This window comes from Callorhinus ursinus, unplaced genomic scaffold (assembly GCF_003265705.2).
Source record: "Callorhinus ursinus isolate GAN/ISIS: 27379988/994484 unplaced genomic scaffold, GSC_fseal_2.0 scaffold42, whole genome shotgun sequence".
In the NCBI taxonomy this organism is placed as follows: Eukaryota; Metazoa; Chordata; class Mammalia; order Carnivora; family Otariidae; genus Callorhinus; species Callorhinus ursinus.
The window spans coordinates 2,399,612-2,426,305 of record NW_027397104.1 but is presented as its reverse complement, the minus strand read 5'-3'; the positions used below and the strand labels follow the sequence as shown (position 1 = coordinate 2,426,305).

The window sequence follows — 26,694 nt, the reverse complement described above, 5'->3', positions numbered from 1 at the left end:
ACCCACGTCAGCGTGCGGGTCAGTTCTGCAGTACATGGTCTTGGCATGTTAGCCACATGCATGTGTGCAGCATGGTTCCTGCTGGGGACCACGTGTATGTGTGCATGCCCCCGTGTGTGTGGTGGGCGCTATGCCAGGCCCGCCGTGAGGCGTGTGCGCCGCGGTACGCGGTGCTGCCTGTAGCTCGTTAGCATGGGGGGGGGGGCTTGTGAAACTAGACCCTGGTTATTAGCAACGCATTAGGCACGGGCAGCTGGCCAGGCAGGAGGGACTCCGGACTCTGTCAGAGAACATGTGAGCAGCCTTTGTGGGGGCCAGGCCTACAACCCGGACAGGCACCCTGGAATCAAATTACGCACTTTAAAGGCTAGCTGGAAGGGGGGCATGAGGAGATGGGGCTGGAGCCTAGTGGGTGGGTTGACCCCTGGGTACCAGTCTGGGTTAGCCTGTGGAGCACCCTCGCAGCCCCAGTCCTAGCCCACAGACCTCATGGGCCAGAAAGAGTGCCTACAACCCTATGGGCCCAGGGCTGTCAAAGGAGAGAGAACATTAAGTCAGCCCCAAATGCCTGGCTGCTCCTCAGAGCAACTGTAGCTTGATCAATATCCCAGACCACACCCTTGCCCCATACAGCCCTTATCCACTGCTTCGTTCCCCGCCTAGGCTACCTTCCGACCTGTAACCTTGGGCGGACCCCTAAGCTACAGCTGACTTTGGAGCCCTGACACTCATCGTGGCCTGAACTCATACCCTGGAACAAGTCTGCCACCACTGCCTGATTCTGACCCCTTGAGCCCTTGAGACTATAAGTCCTTGAGGACCAGGATGTCCTGCCCCTTGGGGCCAGCACAGGCCCGCAGCCTGGGCCAGGGTCTAAGAGGGAGATGCCGGGTCAGGGCTAAGAGCCAGAGTGAAGGAAAGGGAAATCCTACCTGCCCTGCCTGCCATCTCCCTTCCAGCATTTCTCCCCATTACCCCGGGCAACAAAAACAGATGTGTTCCCATCACACTAATGGAGGCCACTGGGAACCCTTTAGGGCCTCCGATCAGGATACCTTCCTCAGCCCCATCCATCCTTCCAAGCCCATCTGATCCCCTCTCCCTGAGGAAAGAAAGCCTCTCTGACTGCCCCCAGGCTTCACACTGGAACAGTGACCAGCTGATATGGGTGTTATGGATACCTCCCACGCCACGAGGCTCTGATTCGGGCACTTGGGATCTGGGCAGGGCAGGGCACTCACATGCTGCCACTGGTCCAGGATGAGGGGTCGGTAGCGCAGAAAGAACTTGAGAGGAAAGGACTCAGGGTCGGGCCAGGTCGAAGGGGTCTGCCAAGTCACCTCTAGCCGGCGAGGGTTGCTGGGTACTGGTCGGGCTACCACATTTTCTGGAGGGTCAGGCTTCACTGTTAAGGAGACACAGCTTCATTACCTCACTAATCTCTGGGAACGACCCCACTGTGTCAACCCCAGTCACCATGTCCACCATCTCATATCACCAACCATTGTCCTAGTTGTCACGGTGGCCACCCCTCTTCTCTGTTGTCAATTCTGGCAACTACCATTAACAACCGTCTCATTTCCACCTCTCACATCCCCGTCACCACCAAGGACTGTCACTACAGTCACTGTCACCAGCTCATGATAGCGATATTCCAAATTTCATCCCATCATCCCAACCCCATGCTCATAATGACCAGCATCCCAATTACCAAGTCTGTATGATGGCTCCACCATTACCAGCATTACCTCCACTGTCACCGGGATCACCCCCTCCTGCACCAGCATCATATACTCCCCTCAAGCTTGGCTTTTCACCTCAACTCTTCCAGTTCCAAACTGAGATATACTCTCCCCTGGAAGAGTCTGGGTTTGAGGCTGCTCTGTGGGTCAAGGTTAAAAGACAGTCCACAGGTGTGGCAGTTCTGGGTTGGAGGTAGGCTGAGGACGTGATGGGAGTCTAAGGGCCCAGCTCATGCAGAAACAGTCTGGGGGTCTCAGCCATGGTATGGAGGGCAAGCAGAGGGTCTGGCTTGGATGGGGTAAGAGCAGGCAAGGGGTCTGGCTGGGATGGGGTAAGAGCAGGCAAGGGGTCTGGCTGGGATAGGGTAAGAACAGGCAAGGGGTCTGGCTGGGATGGGGTAAGAACAGACAAGGGGTCTGGCTGGGATGGGGTGGGGGAAGGCAAGGGGTCTGGCTTCTGGCTGGGATGGAGTAAAAGCAGGCAAGGGGTCTAGCTGGGATGGGGCAGGGGCAGGCAAGGGCTCTGCTGGGATGGGGCAGGGGCAGGCAGAGGGTCTGGTTGGGGTGGGGGTGGGGGTGAGGGCGGTATCTGTCCCAGTCCTGTCTCCTGTTCTGACACCTCATTCATCACAAGCCGTAAGGAAGCCATTAGCGTGGGGGGGGTGGTGGAGGCTGCAGCTGCACAAGGGTCTGGCCCAGCCTGCCCCCCTCCCCCTCCTGTATACTCTGGGAGCCAGAGAGACGATGGGGAAGAGCTGCTGGAAAGGTCTCTTGGCCCCTGCAGGTAAAGGACATTCACTCAAATGTTCACAGGTATATACATGCCATGAATACATGTACACATGTATACACATGCCCCATGTACCTAGGCACACACGTGAATATCCCCACCAATGCTCATATACACCTCTGGCACACATCCACCGACACACTCCCACTGGAGTATGCTGCAGGGACCACCCCCGCCCCACGCACCAATGGTGAACTCGTCGAAGGTGATAGCTGTGGCGTTGTGGCCCAGGGCATTGCTGACACTTATCGAGACTTTGTACTTGATGGTGGAGAACAGGTGCATGTAGCGGATGTGGCAGCGGTTCTTGAGGGCTGGGTCCTTCTCACAGACCATAATTTTGGAGCCGTGCCTGGGGAAGGGTGAGGCCCAGGCACTGTTACCAACATCAAGGGTCAGATGGGGCAGAGGTTGGGGGAAGGTCAAGCCCAAGGCTGGGCTAGGGTCTGGATGAGGGCACAGTGGGTGGCTGGAGGAGAGGTCAGAGGTCAGGGCTGGAACCGGGTCACAGGCAAGTCTACTCACAGCACGGTCACATTGAAGGTGTTGGGGATGTAGGTGGGGGCGGGCAGATGCCAGCTGCAGTAGAAGCCCTTGGGGTAAGTGTTGGAGCGGCAGCTGAGCACGGGCTCCCGCGGCGGCACTGGGGGGTGAGGACAGCACGGTCAGGGTATTCTTGGAGCCCCTGGTCCCCTGCACTAGTGTGGGGACAGGTGGGCCCCAGGACCCCAGCTCTCCCCCTTCAACCCATCAGCGATGCCAGAGGTTGGGGAGGGGTGGCTGTCAGCAAGGCTCTGAGGCTTCCCAGGCCGCAGAGAGCCAGATGTTTAATTAAAGAAAAACAAGGGCTCTGTGAAGAGGGAGCCCCCCCCACCTGCTCAGGGGAGGCAGGAACTGGGGGGAACAGGGCGCTGCGGGCCTCAGCTCGTCAATCACAGGATGGAGGTGATGTCTGGGGGTCGGCCCCAGCCCCACATCTCCTGACACGTTGTGTCCATTCACAGAGAAAAACCGTGCAACAGAGGGTGTGGGGGCGGGGCAGGGGGTGTCTCGACCGGGTCTGGTTGCTGGAATAATCAGAGTGCACTCCCTGGAGCAGAGTCACCCCAGGCTCCCCCAAGCAGCGACTGAGAGACACGACGACAAGCCTGCTGGTCCACGGGAACAACAGCACAGTGCGCACGTGTGTATCCGCGTAGGCGTCCGCGCGCACGGGTGTACGTGCCACACGAGTCTCTGCGACATGAACGACCCATGACAGAATGCAGGTACATATACAGGAGTAGCTAGGGCATGGCTCAGAATGTATGTCCGTGTATGACTGCATGTGTGTGCATATGCCTGTTGCGAGGAAGCTACTATTCCCTTGCTGTATACCTCACCCAAGCCCTAGCCCCCAGCTCCTCCGTCACAGACTCTTTAAGAAGCCCCTTTACTTGGTTAGCAGCAGCCTGCAATTTAGAATGCGGAGTCCCAGAGAGGGACAGAGACCCCTTGCTGGGGTCACGCAGCAAGCCAGAGCTGGGACAAAACCCCAGGATGGGGATATACCACGTACATGACCACATTACACACTTGGGAAGTCCTTTCTGCTATCTAACCACACTTCTTGCTGCTGTGAGCACTTAGCCCAGCTGTCCCACCCTCAGGCATTGGGTAAGGCATGAGGACAGTCGGCTCAGGCTCCTGGAAGGAGGCAGCTTCTGTGATCTGACCCAGGCAAGGAATGTCCGTCAGTGGCTCCAGGGACATTGACACCTCCCTCCTGTGTCCCCCCCCACCTCCGCCCCACCCCCTGCCTGACAGGTGGACAGGAAATGGGAGGGGGGCAGTTCAATAAGCCAGGGACTGTGAAAGGGGGAATACATGTCTATGCTTGTCGAGTGGCCATGGTGACACATGGGGAACTGTGGGCTTTCATCCACAGTGTACACGTGGTTGTGACTGACTCTGATTGCATGTACATGTCCAGTGTGTGGGAAGTATATGTGTATCAGGGCCGAACCCCCAGGGCCCAATCTGGCTTTGCAGCAGGAGAGATGAGAGGGTCAGAGAGGCATCTGGGAAGCTTGGGTGTATGTAGCAGCTAGAGTGGGCTACGCTGTGGGCAAAGGTGGCTCTATGCCCCAGGCCTGCAGGGGAGAGCCCAGAGCCCAGCTGAGCCCCCACAAGGGGCAACCTGCATTCTATCCACTGCCGTATGCCTCCCCTGGGGAGCCTTCCTGGCCCTGTGTCCATCTTGTGTCTGTTCCATGTTCATCCTGTGTGCCTCTCATATCCCTTCCCTATCTGCCCAGGGACACAGAGGCATGGGGGTGGGGTGGGGGATGGCCAAGGACACAGGAAGTGCCTTGTGGGGGCCTGTAGGCCAGGCCAGAGTTGGCAGCCACCCCAGGAGAAAAGGACATTCCGAGGTCGGCTGAGAAGCCTCCACTCCCTCCTCCTGCCACCACCCCTCCCTTAACCCCAGCTTCAAAGGAGAAGGGTGCTGGGGGTGGGGTGGGTACTGAAGTCTGCAGAGTCAGCTCCTTGCTGCCTGGGACTCTTTGGAGGGCAGAGCGGGCCATGGCACTCACAGGCCCCCTCCACCAGCCAGCCTCCCCACTGACCAGTCCCCTCCATTCCCCCGACCAGCCTCCCCCCTGAGACCAGCCTCCCCCTCAAACCAGTTCCTCTCTCTGACTGGGCAGGTCATGGGGGACCGGGGGGCCAGGCAGGGCTTTGTCTGTCATCTGGCTACTCCTGCCTGGCCTTGGGCCCTGAGTAGGGAAGGGCTTGGGTTTCCTGACAGGGACCAGGTTTTTCAGAGGGAAAAGGAGGAAAGAAAAACAAAGAAAGGAAGAAAAGGAGTGACTTGCTGCAGCTGGAGCCCAGCTGAGGGGCCGGGTGGGCGGAGGTGGGGGTGCCGTGAGAGACCAAGTGTGAGGTTGTGGGACAGTGTGCGATCAGGCCTGTTGTGAGCATGCTGCAAGATGGGGAAGAAGCAGTTTTTAAGACATGGCAATTGTGAGGCTGTCGTTGTGAACTCTGAGAGGCTTCATGTGTGTGACTGAAACCGTGGGCAGTTGTGTAACCATGCAGTTGGCTGTGTGTGACTGCACACTGCATTTGTGTGTGACTCTGGGCAAGCTGTGTGATTTCAAGACTGCCTGCACGGGTGTGGCTGAGGGGCGGCGGTACCCTCTGAGAATATGTGAAGTGCGCCAGCGCATCTGAAACACAGGCACGGCTCGACTACATACCTGAAACACTATACAGGAGATGAAGCCTAAGCCTGAACATATTTTTCAAACTGTGGGTGTGGGAAAGTGCCCAGAATTCCGAGTGTGTCCACACGATTGAGCCGAACACTACGTGAGAACATGTTAGAGGCTGTATGTGAGCAAAAACTCGTATGGGTATGTGTCAGTCATTCTCTGGGCATACAGACGTATTCCTGGATGCCCAGGCATCCCAAGTTGCCCCTTGTGGGGGCTCCTGAGATGCCCAAGTGACTGTGGCAGCCTGTGGCAGGACGTCCTCGGGTCCCATGCGGGACCGTGTATGTGTGTACATGTGTGCGTGTGCCCCCACTGGCCCAGGGTTTGTTTGTTTTCCTCCTAATTGGCTTGTTTTTCCATGTCCAGCCCACCAAACCGCATGTTTTTCCTCTCATCTCGCCAGCCCGCCTGGGCTGGAGCCCCCGGCACGCACGAGGCCTGCCCGCCGGCAGAGAGAAGGAGGGGCAGGCTGCCCACACCCCTGGCCAGGCCAGATCGGGCTGGGCAGGGCAGGGTGACCCTTCCAGCTCCAGCCCTTCCCAGGCCCCACCCATACTCCTCCTGTCTGGCATCAAAGCCCTTGGCCTGTCCCAACCTTATCTCATGACGTCTCTCAAGGCACCCCAACTTCTGGCTTCCCAGATGCCCCTCTCCTGCCTCCCACCTGTCTTTTTTCCCCCCAGACATCTTCATCCACAAGCTGCTCTTTCCTTCTCAGCCAAACAGGGCTGAGAGGGAAGCAGTCCCGAACCAGGGGTTCCGGAGTTCCTGTCCTGACCAATCAAATACAGATATGTAAAAACTGGACAAGGAACCGTCCATTTAAAGATCAGTAAATCACTCTGATTTGTTTTAGCTTAAAATTAGAAAGACACTGAATCAGCAGCATCTAGTAAACAAAAGGATGCTACTAAAGGTAACCTGGTGATCGTGTTTCCTAATGTGGGCGGTCCTTTCATCACCCTGGGCACAGGACTCCTCTGAGCTGTTTGTGAGCGGAGGGCAGGAAGGTGGACTGGAAGAAAGCAGTTCAGGGATCAGTCTGGTTAAGGGGACTTTCAACAGCATATTTTTATGAGCAGTTTCCCTTGGAAATAAAAACATGAAAATCTTATATGTTTAAGGTAAATATTAAATAATTTTTGGCTTGAATGACTCACAAATCAGAGGTAACTTTGTCCTGTTCTGAGTGCTGGCTAGAAGAATAATTTGATATTGAGTGTTGCCAAACCCAGTCTCTTGTTACTAATATAAAGTGACTGAGACGATCATGATTAATGTCTGCTGTTCCTCTGACCAGCTCTTTAGAAGGAAATAAGGCAATGAGAGATAAGTACCTGTTACTAATGCTACAGCCAATTCATGGCCAGTTCTCCTCTGACAGGCAGGGCCTGGGGAGTGGTCAGCACTATAAAGGGTCTGGGCTCTGGTCACAACGGGGCAGCTGTGGACATGTCCTGTGGGTACAGACTACAGACATCATTTCTAGACCCAATTTCCCTCCAATGACCTCTGAAAGATCAAGTCATTAGGAAGAGGGCCCAGGGTCACCAAGGCCCTGCCATCATGGCCAGCCTTGTTCTAAGGACTTCGACGACTCAAATTGAGAAGACAGGGGTGTCAAATTGGTCTCATCCTTCTTCCATGGCACTTTTCTATGTGTAAGGACATGGGGCTAGGCTGAGCGTTCCACGTCAACAGACCTCATGGTGGGCCAGGGAGAACTCAGGTAAGCTGGTCCTGTATTTCTCAAGCTGGCCGACAGGGGTCATTCCATCCTTGGCTTGCACCTAAGACACTTGGATATGATTGCCATCTTTCCAGTTTAAACACAGGAAGGCTTTTTTGTGTGAAAAGGAATATCCCCCCCCAAAAACATATTTTCACCCCTCCTCTAACCCCACCGGTGGGTCAGTGTTTTGTGGATGACAATGAGCAACCAACCCTTCAGTCTAACATTTCCCATGGTTGTCCATACCAATCTCCTGACAACAGGGAAAGGGCCTGCTCCCAGGTCACTCAAGCATCTCCTCCTCTCAGCAGCTCCCAGGGAATAAAGAAACCATCCTCAGAAAGTGGGGTGCATCCCCCAAATGGGATGAGGCCAAAGAAACGTGAATCTTTCGCTCAAGGAGAAAAGAAATGGAACTATTTTCAGAATATTCTGTTGGTGGGTGCCTGCCCAGCTGACCCTCAGCAACACTGATAAGCTCTTCATTCCAACTTCTCCAAACCTGTCTTCTCAATCACATTCCCTTTTCCCCTCTACCTTCCTGTTGGCTCCTTCTTATCCCTTTTTGTGGCTCATTTCTCTCCATCAACCCTTTATGAAGTGATGGTCTTCAGGGCCCAGTTCTGGGCCCTCTTCTCTTCTCATCCCAGCATTCCCTCCCTGGGCCATCTCATCCCCTCCATGGCCTTTCTCATCCCATCCTCAGCCCAGGCCTCTCCTGAGTCCCAGACCCTCAGATCCACTGGCTACAGCCATCAGCTCCCCTTGTCCCCTGAGGACCCCAAGCCAACATATCTACAGCAGATGGCAGTGAGGCCCTAACAGATCCCTGGCCCATACCTACCGCCCTCTTCTGTAGTTATATGCCTAAGAGCTTTCATTGGTCACTAAAATCTGCATTGCTTGCTGAGGCATCATGCCAAAAATGCGGGGGGGATTAAAGCATCCCTGCCCCCACCCCGGTAGACTCCTTCAACCCAGGACGGGCAGGAGTTAGTATATAAGCTGAACTCCCTCACCGCTCAGGCGGGAGAACTCCCAGGTACATGTTCTGCCTGGGCTCTCAGAGTTCTCACAGGGCGAAGCTGCAGTCGCCCAGAAGATAACTGGATAACTCTGTCTTTGTTGGTCCCCTTAACTTCCTTTTTCTAGCATTTTCTCATTTCCTTATGGTGTTTCTGCCACCTGACAAATAAACTACTTGCATATAAACTCTCATCTTGGGATCTGATTCTAGGGAAATCCAAAATAAGATGACTTGCATACTACTGTCCAAACAGAACACACTATCTTTTTTTTCTTTTCTTTTCTTTTTTTTTTTTTAAGTAGGCTCCACGCCCAATGGAGCCCAATACAGGGCCTGGACTCAGGACCTTGAAATCAAGACCTGAGTTGAAATCAAAGTCAGACGCTGAACTGACTGAACCACCCAAGTGCCCCCAGAACACACCATCTTCTCCTCCACTGACCCTTCCGCCTTGCCTCTGCTGCAGCGATTGGTAGCGCTATCCATCCTGACCCCTCCTGCTCTCTACGCTCCTGGTCCTCTCTACCTCCAATCCACCGCCAACTCCTGGAGGTCCAACCAGTAAGGGACTCCATGCCCTGGTCCCTCGTCCTCATCATCTCCCCTGCATCCAGCCACAGCCTCCTTCCTGCCCTGGCATTGCTGCCATCCAAGCTGTCTCTCTTCACTACCATGAGAAGGGTCTCTTAAGAACATGATGACCCTGCTCAAGTCACTCCCTAGCTTCTAGGATCATGATTTGCCCCATCCCCTCCTTTAGCTCCCTTCCCCCATTTACACCAGCCCAAGTGGCCCTTTCATACCCTCCCAGCCTCTGAGGCCTATAGTCACACTTAGCTCTCTGCCAGAAGTGACTTTGTCAATGTATCCTCCAAATCTCCCAATCTCCGTGTGCCCCCCACTCCCGGAAGTGTTCTTTCTTGCCTGGAGCCTCCCAGAGTACCCGTTCCTCTACCTGCAGAACCAGCCCCTGTGAGAGCATACAATGGAGTGGGGTCGCTCCAGCTTGGAGCTGTGACCCCAGGTTTCCTCCCTACCAGGCCCCGGAAGGATCATGCCCTGCTAGCCCTCCTCTGCCCATCTTGTCACAGGGAACGCAATTTCCAGATCTCACAGACCTCTGGGGGTGGGCTGGGGGTGGGATACATGCGCAAAACGCCCAGGGGTCTGGACTCCGTGGCGAACACTGGGCTCAGAGGTCAGAAGAGAAGGCTAGGACCGGATCAGAGAGCAAGGGTCAGGGTGCTGCAGCACCCCCTCCCCGAAAGGAAGAGGACCTGATCTGGGCCAAGGGTCTAAGCCTCACTGACAATCCTCTTGAGTGAAGTGGGGGGTGGTCAGATGAGGGGTTGGGAGCAACACTTACAGCCCACATGTAGGAGGACTTGGTGGCGCAGGTGCCAAGAGTCACGGTGGAAGCAGGCGTAGAGGCCACTATGGCCCAGTTCCAAGCCGTGGAGCACAAGCTGAGAGCCGTTGAGCAGGTCAGGGGCCAGGTCTGTCCCATTTACCCTCCATGTGACTGCTGCATCCCCGTTTGCTGTCCCACATGGCAGAGTCACATCTGAACCTAGGCGCTCGTACTGCACGTGGGGGGATTCTGTGGGGGGCAGGGAGAGCACAGGGCAAAAGTCACAGGTCACAGCCCTGCCCAGCACCACCAGGTGAATGTGCACAGATGAGAGCCTATGAGTGAGAAGTCTAGGCCAAGAGGCTCTGTGTCTGATGGTGTGAGTGTCAGGAGATGAGGAAAGTTTAAAATTTATCTGTGACTGTGAGTGTCTCAGAATGTGTGTGTGTGTGTGTGTGTGTGTGTACACGTCTGGGGATTTTGTGTGTGAATGGGTGATCTTCGGTGTGTATGTGTGTGGGAGAAAGTTTGTGTAGAGTGCTGGAAGGGGTTAAACCTCAGAAGACCCAGTTCACCTCCAGTCACTAGGTCCTTCAAAAAGTTTTCTTGAACCCCGTGACCCTAACCTCTTGCCACCTACAGGCCCAGCCCCAACCACTGATATCTGCTACCCAGGCAAGCTGGAGCTGAGGGGCCCTACTTCTGGACTCCTTTCTCTGTCTCTTGTCCCCATCTTTGTCTCCTGGCCTGCCTCTCTCCCTCCCACTCTGGCCCCCCTGACAAGCTGCCCCTAACCTGCCCCGCTTCCACCATCCAGGGCTCGGGCAGCAGCAGAAGGGAGATCCAGGATGGGAGCCCTAGGGAACTCCTGGCAGCTATCAACTCTGGGGAGACAGGAACTGCTGGGGTTGGGGGGCGTGCAGGGAAGTGCTGGGGCCGAGAGAGCTCTATGACCATTCCTCTCCTGCCCCCAGGAGGGGCCTGTCAGAGCCAAAAGCAAACCCCAGCCCTGGCCTCGGCAACCCAGGCGTGATGGACTGAACCCAGGAGACGAGTGGAAGGGTGGGAGGGAGCACCTGTCGAGAGGCAGCACTAGGTGGGGGAGGTGAAGAGGACACAGATCTCCAGAGCAGGGGCAGGCATGCAGAGCTGGGTGATGCGAATCAGCGAATCTCCTCATTCCTCATCCTGCCCCCAAGCCTGGAAGGACAGAGGCTTCCCTGGTCTTGGCCAGATCTGTGGAGTGAGGGTGGAAGGGGAAGAGTGCGAGGTGGGAGGGGGGACAGCAGTGAGGGGGGGGGCTGCGGGATCCCTCGTTAACACTTGCTTACATCTCCCCTCTGGAGAGCCACCCTGCTGAGTTGGGGGATTTTCAGAGGCAATTCCTGTTAACGAGCCAATTAACTTGGGCCAGTGGCCTCTTAATTAGACTTGTTAACACCACCAGGACTGTAGGGGGTAGGGATCCCCCTATGCCACCAGCCACCCCCCTCCCTCCGTCGCAGTCCCCTCCCCAGTACTGCTTTTCTCTGTGCTGGAACATCTGTCCCTGTTTGCTGCCTGTCACCCTTCCTGTGCCAGGTTCTCTCCGTGTCTTCAGGTTTCTCCCCCGCTGCCTGCCTCTGTCTTGCCCCTCTCTGAGCCTCTCGATCCCTGTCCCCTGTCGGAGGAGAGGGAAGCAGGAAACCCAGCCAGCCTTGACCACTCGTCTGTGAGGCCTGGGACCAGCCAAACAAAGGATGAACAGCAGAAGGGCGGTGGCTGGGGGCCTTGGAGGCCACAGCTGTGAGGCAGGACCAGAGACTGAATGGGGGCCTCCCCCTGACCAGAGGCCCAGTGTCCAAGGCTCAAGCCATAGAGCTCCCCCAATCCACCAGCCCTAGCCACTGAGCCCCCCTCCAGCCTCCCCTGTCAAAACCTGGAGCTTCCAGGAAACATGCCAAGCCCCTCTCTCTGAACCCTCCCCACCCCCCCCAGCACAGACTCTGCATCCAGCTGCCTGAGGAGGAGGCTGAAAACTGACCGTAGGGGAGGGGGTGTGGCCACCATGGTCCCAGCAGCAACACGTCAACACTGACCAACAGCAGCTCAGAACTAATTTGGACCCAATGTGGTTCTTTAATACTGTGGGGCAGGTACAGCCACCCAACAGCACAACAAATATAATGACAATGGGATAACACTCCCAAATCACCCTGTCTGCCTCACAAAGGAAACAGAAATACAACGTGACAACAATGACAAACCAACAATGTAAGGGCAGGGCAGGAAGGAAGACATGACAACGCAATGACAGAAGACAACTACAGGCCACAAAGCGGAGGTAGAGGGGGCAACATGACATGACAATCACGCAAGACACACACTGTCACAAATGCTACAGTAACACAACAACGGCAATACACACACAGCCATGCAACAGCTCCAAAGATGGCAGTGATTTAATCCTTTGTCTCTGGACAGCTCTCCTCCTGCCCCGTGGGTGCCCCTACTGATGTGCTGTCCATTTCGGAAATTAAATCAAGCGGCAGGGGGAGGATGGGGTTCTTGGCCTTGACGCGGTGACAAATGCTCCAAAGGAATCAGCTGTGAAAAGGTTGTTAGAAGCCAGGATGAGAGACAGAGACAGGATGAGGTCATGGACATGGAGAACACAGAAGGACAGAGCTGACGGCTCCCTCACACCTGTGCACACGGGCTCACATGGGGACCACATGCCGGAAACAGTCCCCCCGGGCGTCCTAAGCAACTTCACATCGCCACACACGCAGGATGAGGACAGTCACCACAAGAAGAACAAACACACCCAGAACAACTGTCCACAAGGTCACAGTCACACAGGGAGCCGGTCCCACTTCAGGGACGGTTAACACCTAATACAAGACAATCACATGCACGCACAGGGAGGGAATGTCACCCAGAGGCACACTTACACAGAAGGGCACAGTCTCCCATCAGGGAGACAACTGAACAGGGACACAGACATGCAAAGAGACAGAAACAGAGAGAAACTATCAAACCATCACACAGCGTACAGTCTCGGCCACAAGGACAAAGCCCCACAAAGAGCATGGTCACACGTAAACAGACAATGTCACACACAGGGCACAGCCCCCAGGGATACAACCACACAGAGAAATGCATTTGAACAGGGACATGGTCTCATCCACACAAGAGCACAGCCCTAATAGACAAGGACAGTTAGACACTCTCAGAGATGCGGACTTAACGCTCAAGCCCTTGGTCACATGTGCTCTGCCTTTACCCATAATACAGGGCAGGGGCCAAGCCGGTGGGAATGGCCGCTGGCAGGTCCAAGCAGGTGAGATCAGCACACAAGCCCAAGACAGACTGACTGCAGGCAGGGGTTAATGGGCTGGCCTGGTGGTCCTTTCCCTTCCCTGCCCACTGGGGAGTAGCCCTGGGGTGGGCTAGGCTCTTTCTGGGTCTCAGTGTCAGTCTCTCAAGGAAGAAGGCACAGGAGCTTTGACTCATTGCCCTCCTTGAACCCACAGCCTTGAGGGTGGCAAGGTGTGCTCTGTGCCTGGGCCCCAGAAATGCCCCCACCCTCTCTGCCTCTAGCCAACCCAGCCAAGGGTGGCAGGGGGCAGGACCCATCCAAGGGGAGAGCTCCCTACACCTTAGAGCTTGTTTGAGGAGTTTCGAGGTCAGACCTTATGCTGATGTAGCCATGTGAGGTGTTGCCTCAAATGCAGTTTGAGCACTGGTGGTCAAGTTAAGAGGGAACCTGTTTCCCAGCAGGGGGGCAGCTTCTTGCTATGTGGGCTGCAGTAAGAACTCAGCCCTCCCTGGACAAATGGTAGGGGGAAGGCAGGAGGCTGCCAATGGTCCAGCCTGAGCAATCCCTGCCTCGTCCAACCATTCCAGCTGACTGACTTATCCCCTTCCTTAGTGTGTCAGCCCTCTCCCACTGCTCACCCTGCCCGTCCCCAAATCTTGTTCTCAGTCTACCATCTCTGTCTCCACCATCCCTCTAGGATACAGGGAAGTAGTCTTGGCCTCTGTCTCTCTCAGTGCCTTCCACCGCACCCCCACAAACCCCCATTTCAAATGAGATCCCATTTCAAAGATACTATACAGGGCCCTACCCCTAGCTGCCCCCAACTCCCATCCCACCTGCCTGTACCCTACACCCACTCTGGCGGGAAGAGGAACAGATCATCAAGCCAAAGATACCATCAGCACAGGACCACGTGGAGTGACTGGAGGACTGTGTGTGTAAGACAACAGCAGTGGGTCACCCAGCATATCAGTGTCATAGGACTCATGGTGTTGTGTGACAATGCCAGGACGTGCCAGTGTGTGGTCTTGGGTGGACACACACAGCTGTGTCAAGGAAGGCTCATGCTCGGCTCTGGGTGGGAGCCAGCAGGGAGCACCATCCGGCCCCCCAGAATCCTCTCCTCCAGCACTCACCTTGAGGACTGTGTCTCTGGGTGTAGACAACGGCGGCGGCGGCAGCGAGCACAGCACAGCAGGCCCACGGGATGGGGGCAGCCATCTGCTGGGAGAAATGGGGGTGGCGGGGGAAGGGGCAGCATCAGGCCAGGCAGGAGCCTCCTGAGGAGCCCCTCCCTGTTCTCTGGCAAGACTGGGAGATCCCAGCCCTAGGGCTAGGGCACCCTGACCCCAAATGCCCTTCTTAATGGGGCTCAGGATTCTCTTTCAAGCAACAGAAAGCAACATTATTGACATCTGTAGGCAAAGGCTTGCTAAGATGGTAGAAGGCAACCTACAGTGGTTTGTTGTTCGCTAAGGCTGCTGGCTGCAGGATGTAGTCAACCACGGATGAGTTATGGAACACTGGTAATGCTAGGGCCATTTTTAAAAAAAAAAAATAACTTTACTGGTGAGGTTGGCTAATTAGCTATAAGCACTACAAACCGAAAGAGTAATGCTTGAACTTAACAGGAGGTCTGTATTTCTCCAAATTGCCTTAAATGGAAGGCCCCCTGCTGTGCTCCTGGGGAGAGAGCCTGAAACCCGGATGCTCTGAAGTCTCTCGAATCTGCACCCCCACCTGTATCTGTACCCCCACCTCTCCGTGAGCCTTGCCCCTGGGCTCTGGGATGTTCACAGCATCAGGGTATCAAGGTCAGATATGGCTCTTGCTTTAGTGTACAATGACCCAATGACCATGAGAAAAGGAGGGCATTTCACATGTAAGTCCTTGTCGGGGGCCCCAGCCCATCCTTCACCCCAGACACATGCCCCAGGAGCCTGAGACCCTCAGCCCAGATGTGCGTCATGTCTACACACACCTCTGCAGGTACACGCAGCACAGTCAGGATGTCCCCAGAAGCCAGGATGGATCCAGGGGTCCCCTCATCTGTGTCCTGCTTCATGGGGTAGATCCACCTGCCTGCCCCCCACTCTCCCCCCAACACACGATCACACTAGAGGGCAGGGAAATAACTATTTCCTGCAGAAAAAAAGTCTCAAATATGACTCTCTCCTACCCCAGTGTGAAGTGAGAGGGGAGCCATCAACCAGACAGAAACAGAGATCTAGAGAGGAATACTGCCAGACACTCCAGCAGGGTGAGCGGAACTGTCAGAGATACAGCCTGACACGCAGCCAAGACACTGCCCAAAACAACCAGAGTCCCAGGGAAAGAGCTCCATGCACAGCAGGAGATACACGAGAGATACTGTGCGAGGCACCATCAGATAAAGCCAGAGAAACGGGTAGCTATGACCTGATAAACAGGCAGAGGCATGGTCAGAGAAAGACTGACACAGCACCAAAGGGTCCACCAGAAATACTGGAAAAGGCTTGGCCAGATGCAAGCAGACCTACCCCCAGAGAAAGAGCAAGAAACACAGGCACAGAAACCATCAGCGACATAGCAAGGGGGCTAGAGACACTGTCAGAAACTCTGCCAGAGAAACTGCCTGACACACAGGCAGAGAAATACCAGAGAAACTGATAGACACAAACAGGCATACACCCAAAAAAACAGCTAGAAAGAGAGCCAGAGACATAGCCAGATGCTCAGTCAGGAAGTATCCACACCACTGAAAACAGTGCCAGGGACACTCAGACACACAGACATGCTGCCAGACACAGCCAGAGACACTGTCAGAAATACTGCCAGACAAACAGCCAGACATACAGCCAGAGGACTGCCAGAGAAACGGCAAACAGAGCTATAGCAGGGAGGAGACAAATGTGGGGGTCAGCCCTGTAGCAGTGAGTGGGAGAACTGGAGAGAATCTGACTTCCGGGGGCTCCTGTATGGGACAGGGCTCCGGCCTGCCCGTGGCTACACTTCGCCCTCACCAGGCAAGGCCCCGCTTCTGCACCTGGCTTCCTCCAGCCAAGCAGCAGGTGCTCTTCCTGCCCCTCCCTGGCACAGCTTATCTCTCTAGGCCCCAGGTGGCTTTGGCTGCCCCTCCCACATCAGGGACTCCCAGGGCCTTAGCTACCACTTGGCCTGGCTCCTCCTGACCCTCAGCCACTCCCCTATCTTCAACTACTCCTCAGGCCTAGAAGGTGAAGACGATGGCCAACATCACAGTCAGCGAGCAGTGGGTCCAGAAAATGAACCCAGGGATGATCTGAATTCAGAGGGAGGGAGGGAGGGAGGGACGGGGAGGGAGAGAAAAAGAGAGGCAGGCAAGAGGCTATAGGCCTACCTGGTTCCCCACCTCAACCCTTGCAGGTAGGCCTCAGAGGCTCCCCCACCACCTCTGCCATCTGTCCGTGCCTTTCTCCCCACAGCCGGGAAGATACTCCACCTCAGTGCCAGGCCCCACTGCCCACCACGTGGGGGCAGGAACCAGGGCCTGGGGAGGCAGAAGGGAGCAAGGTTAGATCACAGGATGGAAGAGCGACAGGGTGGCCCTCTGCTCCCAGCTCCTTCCTGGTCCCAGTTGGGGGTGCGGGGGCAAGAAGACAGCCTGGCATGAGTGTGCATGCATATAAGCGTGCGCATGCACACGCACGCGCACACACACACACACACACACACACTCAGGCCCCCTCAGGGGGAGGGGTAGCTTCTTCATCAAAGTCGCCTCCATCAGCCCGATGAGTTACTGTAAGGGCCGGGCCCTGGGCCAACGGGGCTGCAGCCATGGGAGACGGGCGCTGCCGAGAGCGAGTGCTGCAGAGAGTGGGGGATGGGGTACCGAAACAGACACTGCATGGCTGGGGGCACCCAGAAAAGGCAGAGACCCCAGGAGGGGGGAGCAAAGAGGACAAGAGAGAAGGAAAGCCATGAGCCAAGACCCAGGGGACAAGCAGAGACCAAGTCAGGGAGAAATGGGAGAAAAGACCCAGGAAGAGAGATGGGGACAACAGGGGATGGGCAGAGATTCAAGGACAGAGGAAGGGACAGATCCAGAGAGGGTCTCTGTGCCCATCCTAGAGCATCCCTCTAAGCCCACCTAGCTCCTCCAGTGCTAAGGGACGATGGTGTCAGTGCAACCTTCCTGGAGGCTGTAGGGCTTCTCCCTGGCGATCCAGGAGTGCAGCCCCCAGGGAATAAGGGAAGACTAAAACCCCACCCTACCCCACCCCTTCTCTGCCCCTGCAGATCCAGAAAACCCCAAGCCAATTTCACTCCTCCCTTCCTTCAGAGTCCCAGCTGGGTCCATTCCCAGGTAGGGAAGCTGAGGCCAGAGGCATCCAGGCTCTATCTCCACCCTGCCCTAGCTCACCTCGGGCCACCCATCCCAGGGCAAAGAGCATCTTCCCCAAGAATTTTCCAAGTCCACACCCCATGGCTCTGGGATAGATCTGGAGGATAAATCCCATAGAGCCTCAGATAGGGGCTATGCAAACTGGCTGAAACTCTCTGTAGACCCCCTGCACGGGCCAGCCTGGCCTCTAGCCCCAGCTCCACAATGAGGAGGCAACAGAGACTACTCACCAACAAGAAAGGAGGCCAGTACCTAGCAGCCCACACCCCCTTGTTAACACAAGGAGTTCAGCACCTCTCCTGACACAGAACCTCACTATACACACACAGATGACACATCAAGAGACAAATCCTGGGCCCCTAATTTACTGTCACTGTCCGACTGTGAGACAAAGACACCATTACACAGTGAGAACACCACCCAGTGAAAATGACACATGTGTATGGTTGACAATGGCACACAGGGATATTGACAGTCATTACAGTGACAATGTAGTGAGTGACAGTCATAAATAATGACACCAACAAATGGGGCAATGACACCTGTTGACACAGACACAATCACAGTGACAATAACTCCAGAATCAAAGATGCGATGAAATGGACAGTCACATAGAGTAACAATGATGGTGCATCCACAGTAACACGGGGATGCCGACAGTCAGACTCAGTAACATGGACGGTCACACAGAATGACAGCGGCCTACAGTAATAGTGGTAACAAAGAGGCTGACAGTCACTAGCAGGGATGCTGACAGACACAGTGACAGGCTCCAGATTAGGGACCTCAATTACTCAGTTTCTGAGGCTGGCTTAAGATCCAGGGCCCAAGACCCCTCTTGCCAGCCCCAGCAAGGTCCCAGGTACCCTGTGCCCCCAAACCTCACCCCTTGACCAGCTGAAGGCATGACCTGAGGGTGGGGAGGTGTGTCTGGAGAGCTCCTATTAATCCCTGCAGAAGGTTACAGAGGCCCAGCCCTCAGGAATCCCTGCCACATCCAGAGTAGGAGTGGGGGATTCTGAGCACCACTGGCTGGGGCCCAGCTGTAACTGTGTGTGCGTGTTGATGTGCAACAGTATGTTCTGACTTCAGGGCGTTAGTTGGGGTGGGTGCGCTGAGGGTGAGGTAGGCTCAATTTGGTCTGAAGAATGAATGAACAGGGAGGCCCATGTGGTATGCCCCAAAATTGAAATCCAACCGAAGTCACTGGCCTACACTACCCACCCCAGGGTCTCAGACCAGGGTGAGGTCAAGAACATTCATATCTGTGGGAGGGCATCTAACCCACGGCATGGCCAAGGTGACATCTCCACAGCTTCTAGTCCACCTCGGTAACCCCCGACTCCAGAATCCCTCAGTGTGAGGGAAAAGACACTTTGTCCTAGGGCCTCGCCCCCTTCCCTCTCCCCACAACAGCTGTAGAGGACCCATCCTGAGAAAAGGCAAGAACACAGGACAGGACACAGCATGGACTAACTGACTCAAAAGCCTTGGAAACTCTAGAGGCCTCAGACCTGCAGAGGAATTAGGGCAGAGCAAGGAAAAGAGACACCTTCACTTGGAGATAGAGAAAATGAGAGAGCAAGGGCAGAGACAGAGACAATGATGTGGTGGGCAAGGAGGAGCAGCACTGGCCAAGGGAGAGGCTGGGAGGGACAGTCAGGGCTGGCTGGAAGCTCCGCGAGGGGGAGGAGGGGCTGAGACCAAGAGGCCCCCAGATCCCACCAGGCCTAGGCAGCCTGGACAGCGTGGGCGGTGGGGGCGGGGGCAGAGGCCTGAGCAGTCCAGAGGGTGTGTGAGTGTTGGGGGGGTATAGACTGAGGAGGGAGGTCTGGCCCCTGGCAGCTGGCCCGGCAGACCCCCCACTGGGGAGAGGGCGGGCCTGGGTCAGGGGCCAGCTCCTGGGGCTGGGGCTGGCTGGCCACTGGGCAGGCTCCCATTCCCTGTGGTGTCTCTACCTCCTATCTCTGAGTTTCTTGTCTCTGGCTCATTCTCTCTGTATCCACACCTGGCCCTCCTCCCAGCTATTGATGCCCCCACACTGAGGGGCATAGGAGCCGTGCCTGGGTTCAGGATTCAAGCCTTATCTCCTCCTGGGTTACCACATGTCCACCCACTCCAGGGTCAAGCCCCAGTGTTCAGGGGAAAGGACCCCACCCAAATGTAGGCCCCCGTCTCCCCCCATAGAAGGGGGCAGGAGAAGCTCAGCACCAGTGGGGGGGGGCAGGAGGGAGGCAGGGGGGGCAGTCCCCCAGCTCCAGCCGCTGGCTGAGGTTGTGGAAAAGGAGGCGGCCCAATGTGAGTGAGCTGGGGGGGGGAGTGGGTATCCGCACCTGCTATTGTGACCTCCACAGCCGGAGATGGGGGCCTGGGGGGGACAAGATTCCAACGGATTTTGGCAGCAGCCCGGACTCTGAGTGCTCAAACCCCCCACCTCCAGCCTCTTGCACCGTGGGGACCCTGAGATCAGCATGTGCATGCCCTGCAGCACGTGTGTGCAGGCGTGTTGTGGGGGGGAGCCTGGGGCGTTCCCATGATGGGCCTGGCTGGGCAGCGGGGAGGTGCCTGGGGGAGGTGGGAATCTGAATCCCACCAGCCCATGCTCACAATGTGGAGCCCTACTCAGGGCCCTGCATGCTGTCTGCGGACCTGGCATGGGCTTATATACGCACATATATACAGGCCTGGGCTTAAGCAACCCTCTAGGTGCAAAAGGTCTGGGCTTTCTCCCTCGAAAGTCATCTGGACCAGCCCCCTGCCCTTCAAATGGGGAAGAGGAAGGAGCAGATAAGTGCCTATCTTCTCTATGGGTACATGGGCTCTGGACAACTTCACAGAACCTGGCTCACAAGCACCAAATCCCGTAGCCCCTAGCCCCAGTCCAGGGTCTTTTCTGGCTTCTAGAAGAATTGGGAGGACCCCTCTACCTAGAAAAGGGCCATGCACCAGTCAGGTTAAGTTTGCAGGAAATGGGGACTGCTCCCCTTGGATGGACAGACCACTATAGCAGGAGGTTAGACAGCTGGAAGAACTCCCATTCATTGGTGGGGGATGGGCAGAGTAAAGGGTTGAATGAGACTTCCCAGGCGAGGGTGGGGGGGCCTCCCAGCTGATGAGGCAGGGCAAGGAGGAGGCTGCAGGCCCTCCATGAAGAGAGAAAGATGGACAGAATAGCTTTGCAGACTTGGGGGCTTGGAATAAAGACCTATTTGCCTCAGCATCTCTCACTACACCCCACCCCTGACCCCATCACTGCTATGGTGCCGACACACCCTCAAAGGCCTATGCTTGCAAGCGTGCGCACGCACACACACAGGGGTGGGGGGGGCGGCACTGCACATGAAGCATTGGTTTCTAACAAAAAGAACTGAAGATGGTCTTTCTGACAGAGCTAGAGTTGGGTGGGGGGAACAGAAACTTCACCTGTCTTCATGTAACAGTGTCCTGTTCTCCCTGTCCCCCTAGCATGCATGCACACTGCACACACTACTTCTGAGGAAGCTTCTGGGCTGCTGGGCAAAAGCAAGCCATCCTTCCCCCCCCCTTCTCGCTCCTCGCAGTGGGGAAGCCAGAGCAATCTGTTCCTGATGGGCAAACACAGGCCTGAGTATGTGTGCACACATGCTCACACACACACCAGCAATTCAGGGTCACACGGCACCCGGGGCTCACTTCTCCCCGAGATGTAGCCCACACTTGGACTCTCGCTACTGCTGGCAGAGCTCCCCAAAGCCCACCCTACCTCTCCATACACACGGCCAGAGCTTCGCAGACACACCCAGGCCGCCTCACAGACACTGGCACTCAGAGTTCACCACCGTGACCACACATCTCGGCCTCCCACGTGGACACCCACTGCCACAGCTTCGCACACGCTGTGCATGCACACACGTATTACAGTCATACACACAGACTCTCACACGCGCTCGCTCGAAACGGTCACGGTCTCACATATGGATGCCATCCCACACTCGGAGCAGTCTATCTTCCACATAGATACCACTGCACCTTCAGAAACCCAGAGTCCCCCAGTCACCCTCAGCCTCTCATGCTCCCACATCCAGCAGTAGGAAATACAAAGATACACACTCACAACAGTCATTCCATGCTAGGACCTCGGATTGCCCTGGCTGCACTTGGGGGGGTGGAGGCTAAAGCTCAGGGTGGCCTAAGGAAGGAAGGAAAAGGGAAGGAGGAAATTTGTTGGTCCCTAAAAAGCAAGGAAATATGATAATTTCCCAGATGGCTCCTTCCTCCCCTGACCCTGCTTTCCCAGCATTTGGGAATAAGCACAGACCCAGCCAGACAGGGTGGGTGGGGTGAGGAAGCCCCTGGGTGAAGGGGTGGCACTGGTAGTAGCAGGAGCCAGAGAAGCCCAGAAACCAGCCCACTCCCCAGGGCCCCTCCTGCCTCCCCTCAGCAGCCCCTCTTCTCCAGGATGAGAATCAGCAGCAGCTCTCAACCTAGCCACCTGCTGTGTGATCCCGAACCTCTTCAAATCCTCTCTGTGCCCACAACTATCTATAGTGTACCTGCCTGTCAGACCTGGCTGCAAGAGGCAAGGTAAGGAGGAGATATGGCCCAGACCTCACCCCCCAGCCCCTGCCAAGGCCCTGTCATCACTGTCAGGCCCAAAGAGAGATGGGGACAGCATTGGACAAGGCTGTGCTCCTCTAACTAACCACTGAGGACAAGAATCCTAAAGTGTCCTTGGACCCTGTAGCCCTGCCCCCCATCACAAGAAAGGAAGCTGCGTCGCTGTCCAGGCAGAATGGAATCCAAGCTGTGCTGGCCAGGCCCCAACCCTGGAACAACTGGCAATGCTGTTGACATCCTTACCGCTTACCGCTCCAGGTGTCGTTTGGGCCCTGATGCTCTATCCTAAAGGGAGTATGACAGGCTCCAAGGAAGCCATGCAGGGGAGCAAACACCAGACGGCAGGCCGGGCAGGCCGGGCAGGCCGGACAGGACGTAAGGAAACCAGGTAGGGCAATCCCATAAAGCCAGGTGATAGGGACTTAAGGAGAGCAGACAGTGCCAACAAAAGAAATCAGGAAGCAGTGTCTAGGGAAACCAGGTGACAGCCCCAAAAGAACACAGGCTGTGGGGACCAAATGAAACTAGGCAGTGGGGACTAAAGTTTGCTTGGAGGTGAGGACAAATGAAGCTAGGCAAGAGGCCCACAGGATGTGAGAAAAGAAAGATATCAAGAGCTCATCCCCCTCTGTGTAGATGTCACCCCCACACCCTGGGCCTCTCTCTCGGTAGCCCCCTTCCCACCCAGGTGGTGGTCCCCTCCCCCAGGCCAATGGACACTGCCAGAGCCCCCTCCTCTCTCAGAGGCCTGGGCCGACTGCAGCCAATGGGCCCCGGCCCCATCCCTGGGACCTCAGGAAGTCCCAGTCCCTCCCACCGGCTGCAGAGGCAGGGGGGCTGGGTGGGGGGGGGGGAGAAAAAGAGGAGACAGCTTGGCGGGGGGGGCGCGCAGAGAGGCGCCGGGGGGGGGGGGCGGAGAAAGGGGCGGGAGGCCCCGGGGGGGGCGGGCGGGCTGGCGGGCTGGCGGGCGGGCGCGGGCGTCTTAGCGGCGGCGGTGGGGGTGACAAGTTCTCCGGCCCCGCGGCCGCGCCGCCACTAACCTGGGTCCCCGCGCTGGCGCCCCGTCGGTGCCTCCGGCGCTCCGTGGGTCCGCCCGGCAGCCCGCGGGCATCGGGCCCCCGGGGCTGGGGCTGGGGCCCAAGAGGCCCGGGGCGGCCCGGGGTGGGGGGAGTTAGGAAACCCCCAGAACAACACCGGGAGTCCGGGCCGGCTAGGGGCCGGGCTGAGCTGTGAGCAAGCCAGCGAGGCGGCGAGCGGGCCGGGAGGAGGGGAGGAAGGAGCGCGCCTCGAGCGAGCGAGCGAGCGAGCGAGCAAGGCGAGCTAGCAGAGGGAGCGAGTGAGGGACGGCAGGCAGTGAGGTCATCCTTTGAATCTAATTGTCTGAGTCAGGAGGAGATGTGGCACTTGATGCTGGGGGAGGAGAGGGGGAAGGGACCCTCGGCTCAGAGCCGGGCCCCTCCTCACGCCCAGGGCAGCCAGGGCCTCCCTTCCCCCAGCCCAGGGCGAAGTTGCCTCAGGCCAACTCCGACGGGCCCCTTCCCCTGAGTTGACTGACCTCTGCAGCCAGGGGGGATCAATAAGCTGTGAGATGTGGGACCCAGTCCCACATCACCCCAGAGTGGCCATCTTCCTACTCTCTGGGGGTGATGACGACCCCCCACCCAGGCCCAGGTCAAGTCCCTAAATTTCTGAGTTTAAGGGGAGGCCCCCAAACCCACCTCCAGGTCTTATTCCTACCCTTTGAGGATAAAGGGAGAACTTCAGCCAGCCTTCCAAGTTACCTTTGTGCACTTTAGGAGCATGAAGTCCCCAGTTCTATTCCCCAAGTTACTTCTTGCTCCGGGAATTTGGGGGAATCTGGACATTGGACCCCAGCTCACCTTCATGCCCTCTGAGAATGATAGTGCAGTGCCACCCAGTCTTCCAGTTACTGCACTTTGTGGGGTCTGAGGACCCCCAAATGACCCCAGAGGTCTCCCTATTCTGCTTGCCCAACTCTTCAGGAAGGGCAAGAACCAGGTCAGATTCCAGGGCTACTCTATTGTGGGGGTGAAGGGAGACAAGATGGACCCTGGGCCTGTTAGGTATGCACACCCATGAGTGCACATATAAGCACATGTGCACATCTGTAAACACACTGGGGGGAGCACCAAACAGCTGGGGATACTCACACCAAGGACCACACACCCCTCCCCTCACCCCATGGGGGAGGGGTGATAAATATTTAAGGGGTTTTTAGTTCAGAAGGGGCTGAAGCTGGAGGAGGGAGGGGGATCCACGATGCCTGATTAATGGGGTTACGGGCTTGGATCAATCCATCTGCCTGCTGCTCCCTCCTCCCTCCTCCTCCCTCTCCCTCCCTCCCTCGGCCTAATGCGCTTTATCAGGAGACGCTTTTCTGACTTGGCAGCGTCGGGTGTTTTAAATAGACCCATTTAGAGCAGGGGTTGGGGGAGAAGGGGGCGGGGAAGGGAGACAGAGACGATTCAGGAGAGAGACAAGCCCCGGAAGAGAGACCAGGAGAGGAGAGACAAAAGAAGATGCAGAGAGACTAAGGATGAGACTCCCAGGGAGGCTGGTATGGGAGGTGGTAATGGGAGGCCAAGGGGAAGCTGGGGGGCCACGGAGCAGAAACAAAAAGAGAGAGAAAGGAGCCACCAGCAGCGGGGAGAAACCGGGAGAGAGGCTCTCTGCAAGGGCTGAGTGCTAGCCTGGGAGACAGCAGATATCTTTTATTTCCAAAAACAGTTTTTCATCCACTTTGTTAAATTAAAAAGCTGTTTTTAAAGTGGTGCTGGAGGTGCTGCAGAGGGAGGGTGGACAGAACTGCCAAGTCCTCTCAGCCTTCTCTTGGTGGGGGGGGGGGGGCCCCCAGAAGCGGCCTAACCCTTAACCCCCAGGGGTGTTCTCTACCTCCCCTGCTCGCTGTGATCCTCTGGGATCCCCAGAGATATGGTCAGGGCATCAGAGCTACTGTTCATTGGCAGGAAGACCTTCCTGCTGTCTGGCCTCAGTCCCTCCTGCTGCAGGGAGCCCAGTGTCTTGCCTGACCACTACTAGCCTCCTCTTCTCCAGCCCCCTTCTTGGGAGATAAGGTGTTCCCAATTGTGGGGGAGGATTGTGTGCCCTCACAGCAGAAGCTCACTTTACTAACAAGCCATGAGACTCCTCCCAGGTGTGCCCCCTATAAATATTTATTATCTATTGTTGTGTAAATCAGAACTTCTATCAGATACCCTACCCTATGTCCTTGGGTCCTCTGGGAACAGTGAGATTGGAAGCTTAACTCTCTATAGCCCTCTGGGGCCTCCCTTCCTCCTCTTCAGAGCCCCAGTTCCATTTTAAGTACCTCTTATGGCCATGTGTCAGCCTGGGATACCCCACCCCACCCAACAACACCCCAGTCCTGGTTCTGAAGGGTCAGTCAGTCCCCCATTCCTGGGCCGGGAAAATGGCCAGTCTGTTTGGGAGCCGAGATGAAAAGCCGGCTGGCCTTTGTGGGCCTCTGGCGGGTTTCGGACAATAGGCTCTTCCGTTCCGCTCCAGCGCCTCGATTCCCTCGATTCCTTGGATGCCCCCACCCGGGGCTGCCAATCGGGGGCCTTGGCTGGCCTTAATGAAAGGCAGAGAGAGTCAAGCCCAGCCCCATGGCTGGCCCCAGAAGATTTTGGAATTTCCGACCCCCATCCCATCTATTCTAAGTCCAGCTGCTCCCCCAATCAAGCCAGAGAGATGCTTTGGGGGCAGAAAGGGAGCCAGACAAAGACAGAACATACTCCCACATCCAGGATGCAGCCTTCTCTGGGCAGACCTGGCTTTGCCCTTGCCTGTGTGACTGCAGGTAAGTCCCTTCCCCTTTATGAAACTATCAGAGGGGCATGAAAAGCCTCAGAGGAAGAACAGAGGAAGAGGTGGAAGGGATCTCAGTCCCTCCTTCACTCACTCCTCAAACCTGTAGTTCCACCGCACCAGCCTGATGCCTGGAGACTGGCCTGCCTCATTTGGGTCCCCAGCACATACCTCTTCACCACTGGCCCTACACCGAGCACATCAATGTCCTCCTCCTCCAGACCAACTTTTTCCAAGACTTCCAAAACCAAGGGGGCAGGATGATGTGACAAGGCTGGATTCTGGAAGGGCAAAGGGCACAAATCAGAGGTCACAGAGGAGCCACAGGCCTAAGTCCAACAAAGAACTCATTCCATACAACCTCACCGAGAGAAGGGGAGACTGAGGCAGCAGCATTTAAGTGTCTACAAGAGGGAAAGTTGGAAATAGTCCAGACTCCCTCTGGCACCCCTTGCTGACTTCAGGATCTAAACCACAGTGACAAAGGGAGGCCAGAAGTGGCCTAATACCACACATGCATACACACTCATACACACCCACAGACAATCCAAAGTTCCCACACAACCAATTCACAGGCACAGGTGCCTGAACATCACATACTTTCTCATGTGGCCACTGGCAGGGCAAAAACACCCACCATCATACTATCTTCTTCCTCTGCTTCGTCACCACTATGATTT

General features: G+C 56.3%; 1 protein-coding gene across 5 annotated transcripts in view; it reads right to left on the bottom strand.

Moving 5' to 3' along the window:
* The window catches only part of CNTFR (ciliary neurotrophic factor receptor), a 38,151-nt gene that overhangs the window by 3,481 nt on the left and 7,976 nt on the right, over nucleotides 1-26,694 (bottom strand). For 2 of the 5 annotated variants that reach the window (XM_073881442.1, XM_073881440.1), the window contains exons 2-7: nucleotides 26,186-26,295; nucleotides 14,340-14,427; nucleotides 9,918-10,151; nucleotides 3,058-3,175; nucleotides 2,718-2,884; nucleotides 1,242-1,405 (exon numbers count right to left, since the gene is read on the bottom strand). In XM_073881442.1, the coding sequence (XP_073737543.1) occupies nucleotides 1,242-1,405; nucleotides 2,718-2,884; nucleotides 3,058-3,175; nucleotides 9,918-10,151; nucleotides 14,340-14,424 (768 nt within the window). In that variant the 5' untranslated portion in view covers nucleotides 14,425-14,427; nucleotides 26,186-26,295. The remainder of the gene's footprint in view (nucleotides 1-1,241; nucleotides 1,406-2,717; nucleotides 2,885-3,057; nucleotides 3,176-9,917; nucleotides 10,152-14,339; nucleotides 14,428-26,185; nucleotides 26,296-26,694) is intronic. The other 3 variants (XM_025852978.2, XM_073881439.1, XM_073881441.1) reach the window with 2 other exon arrangements.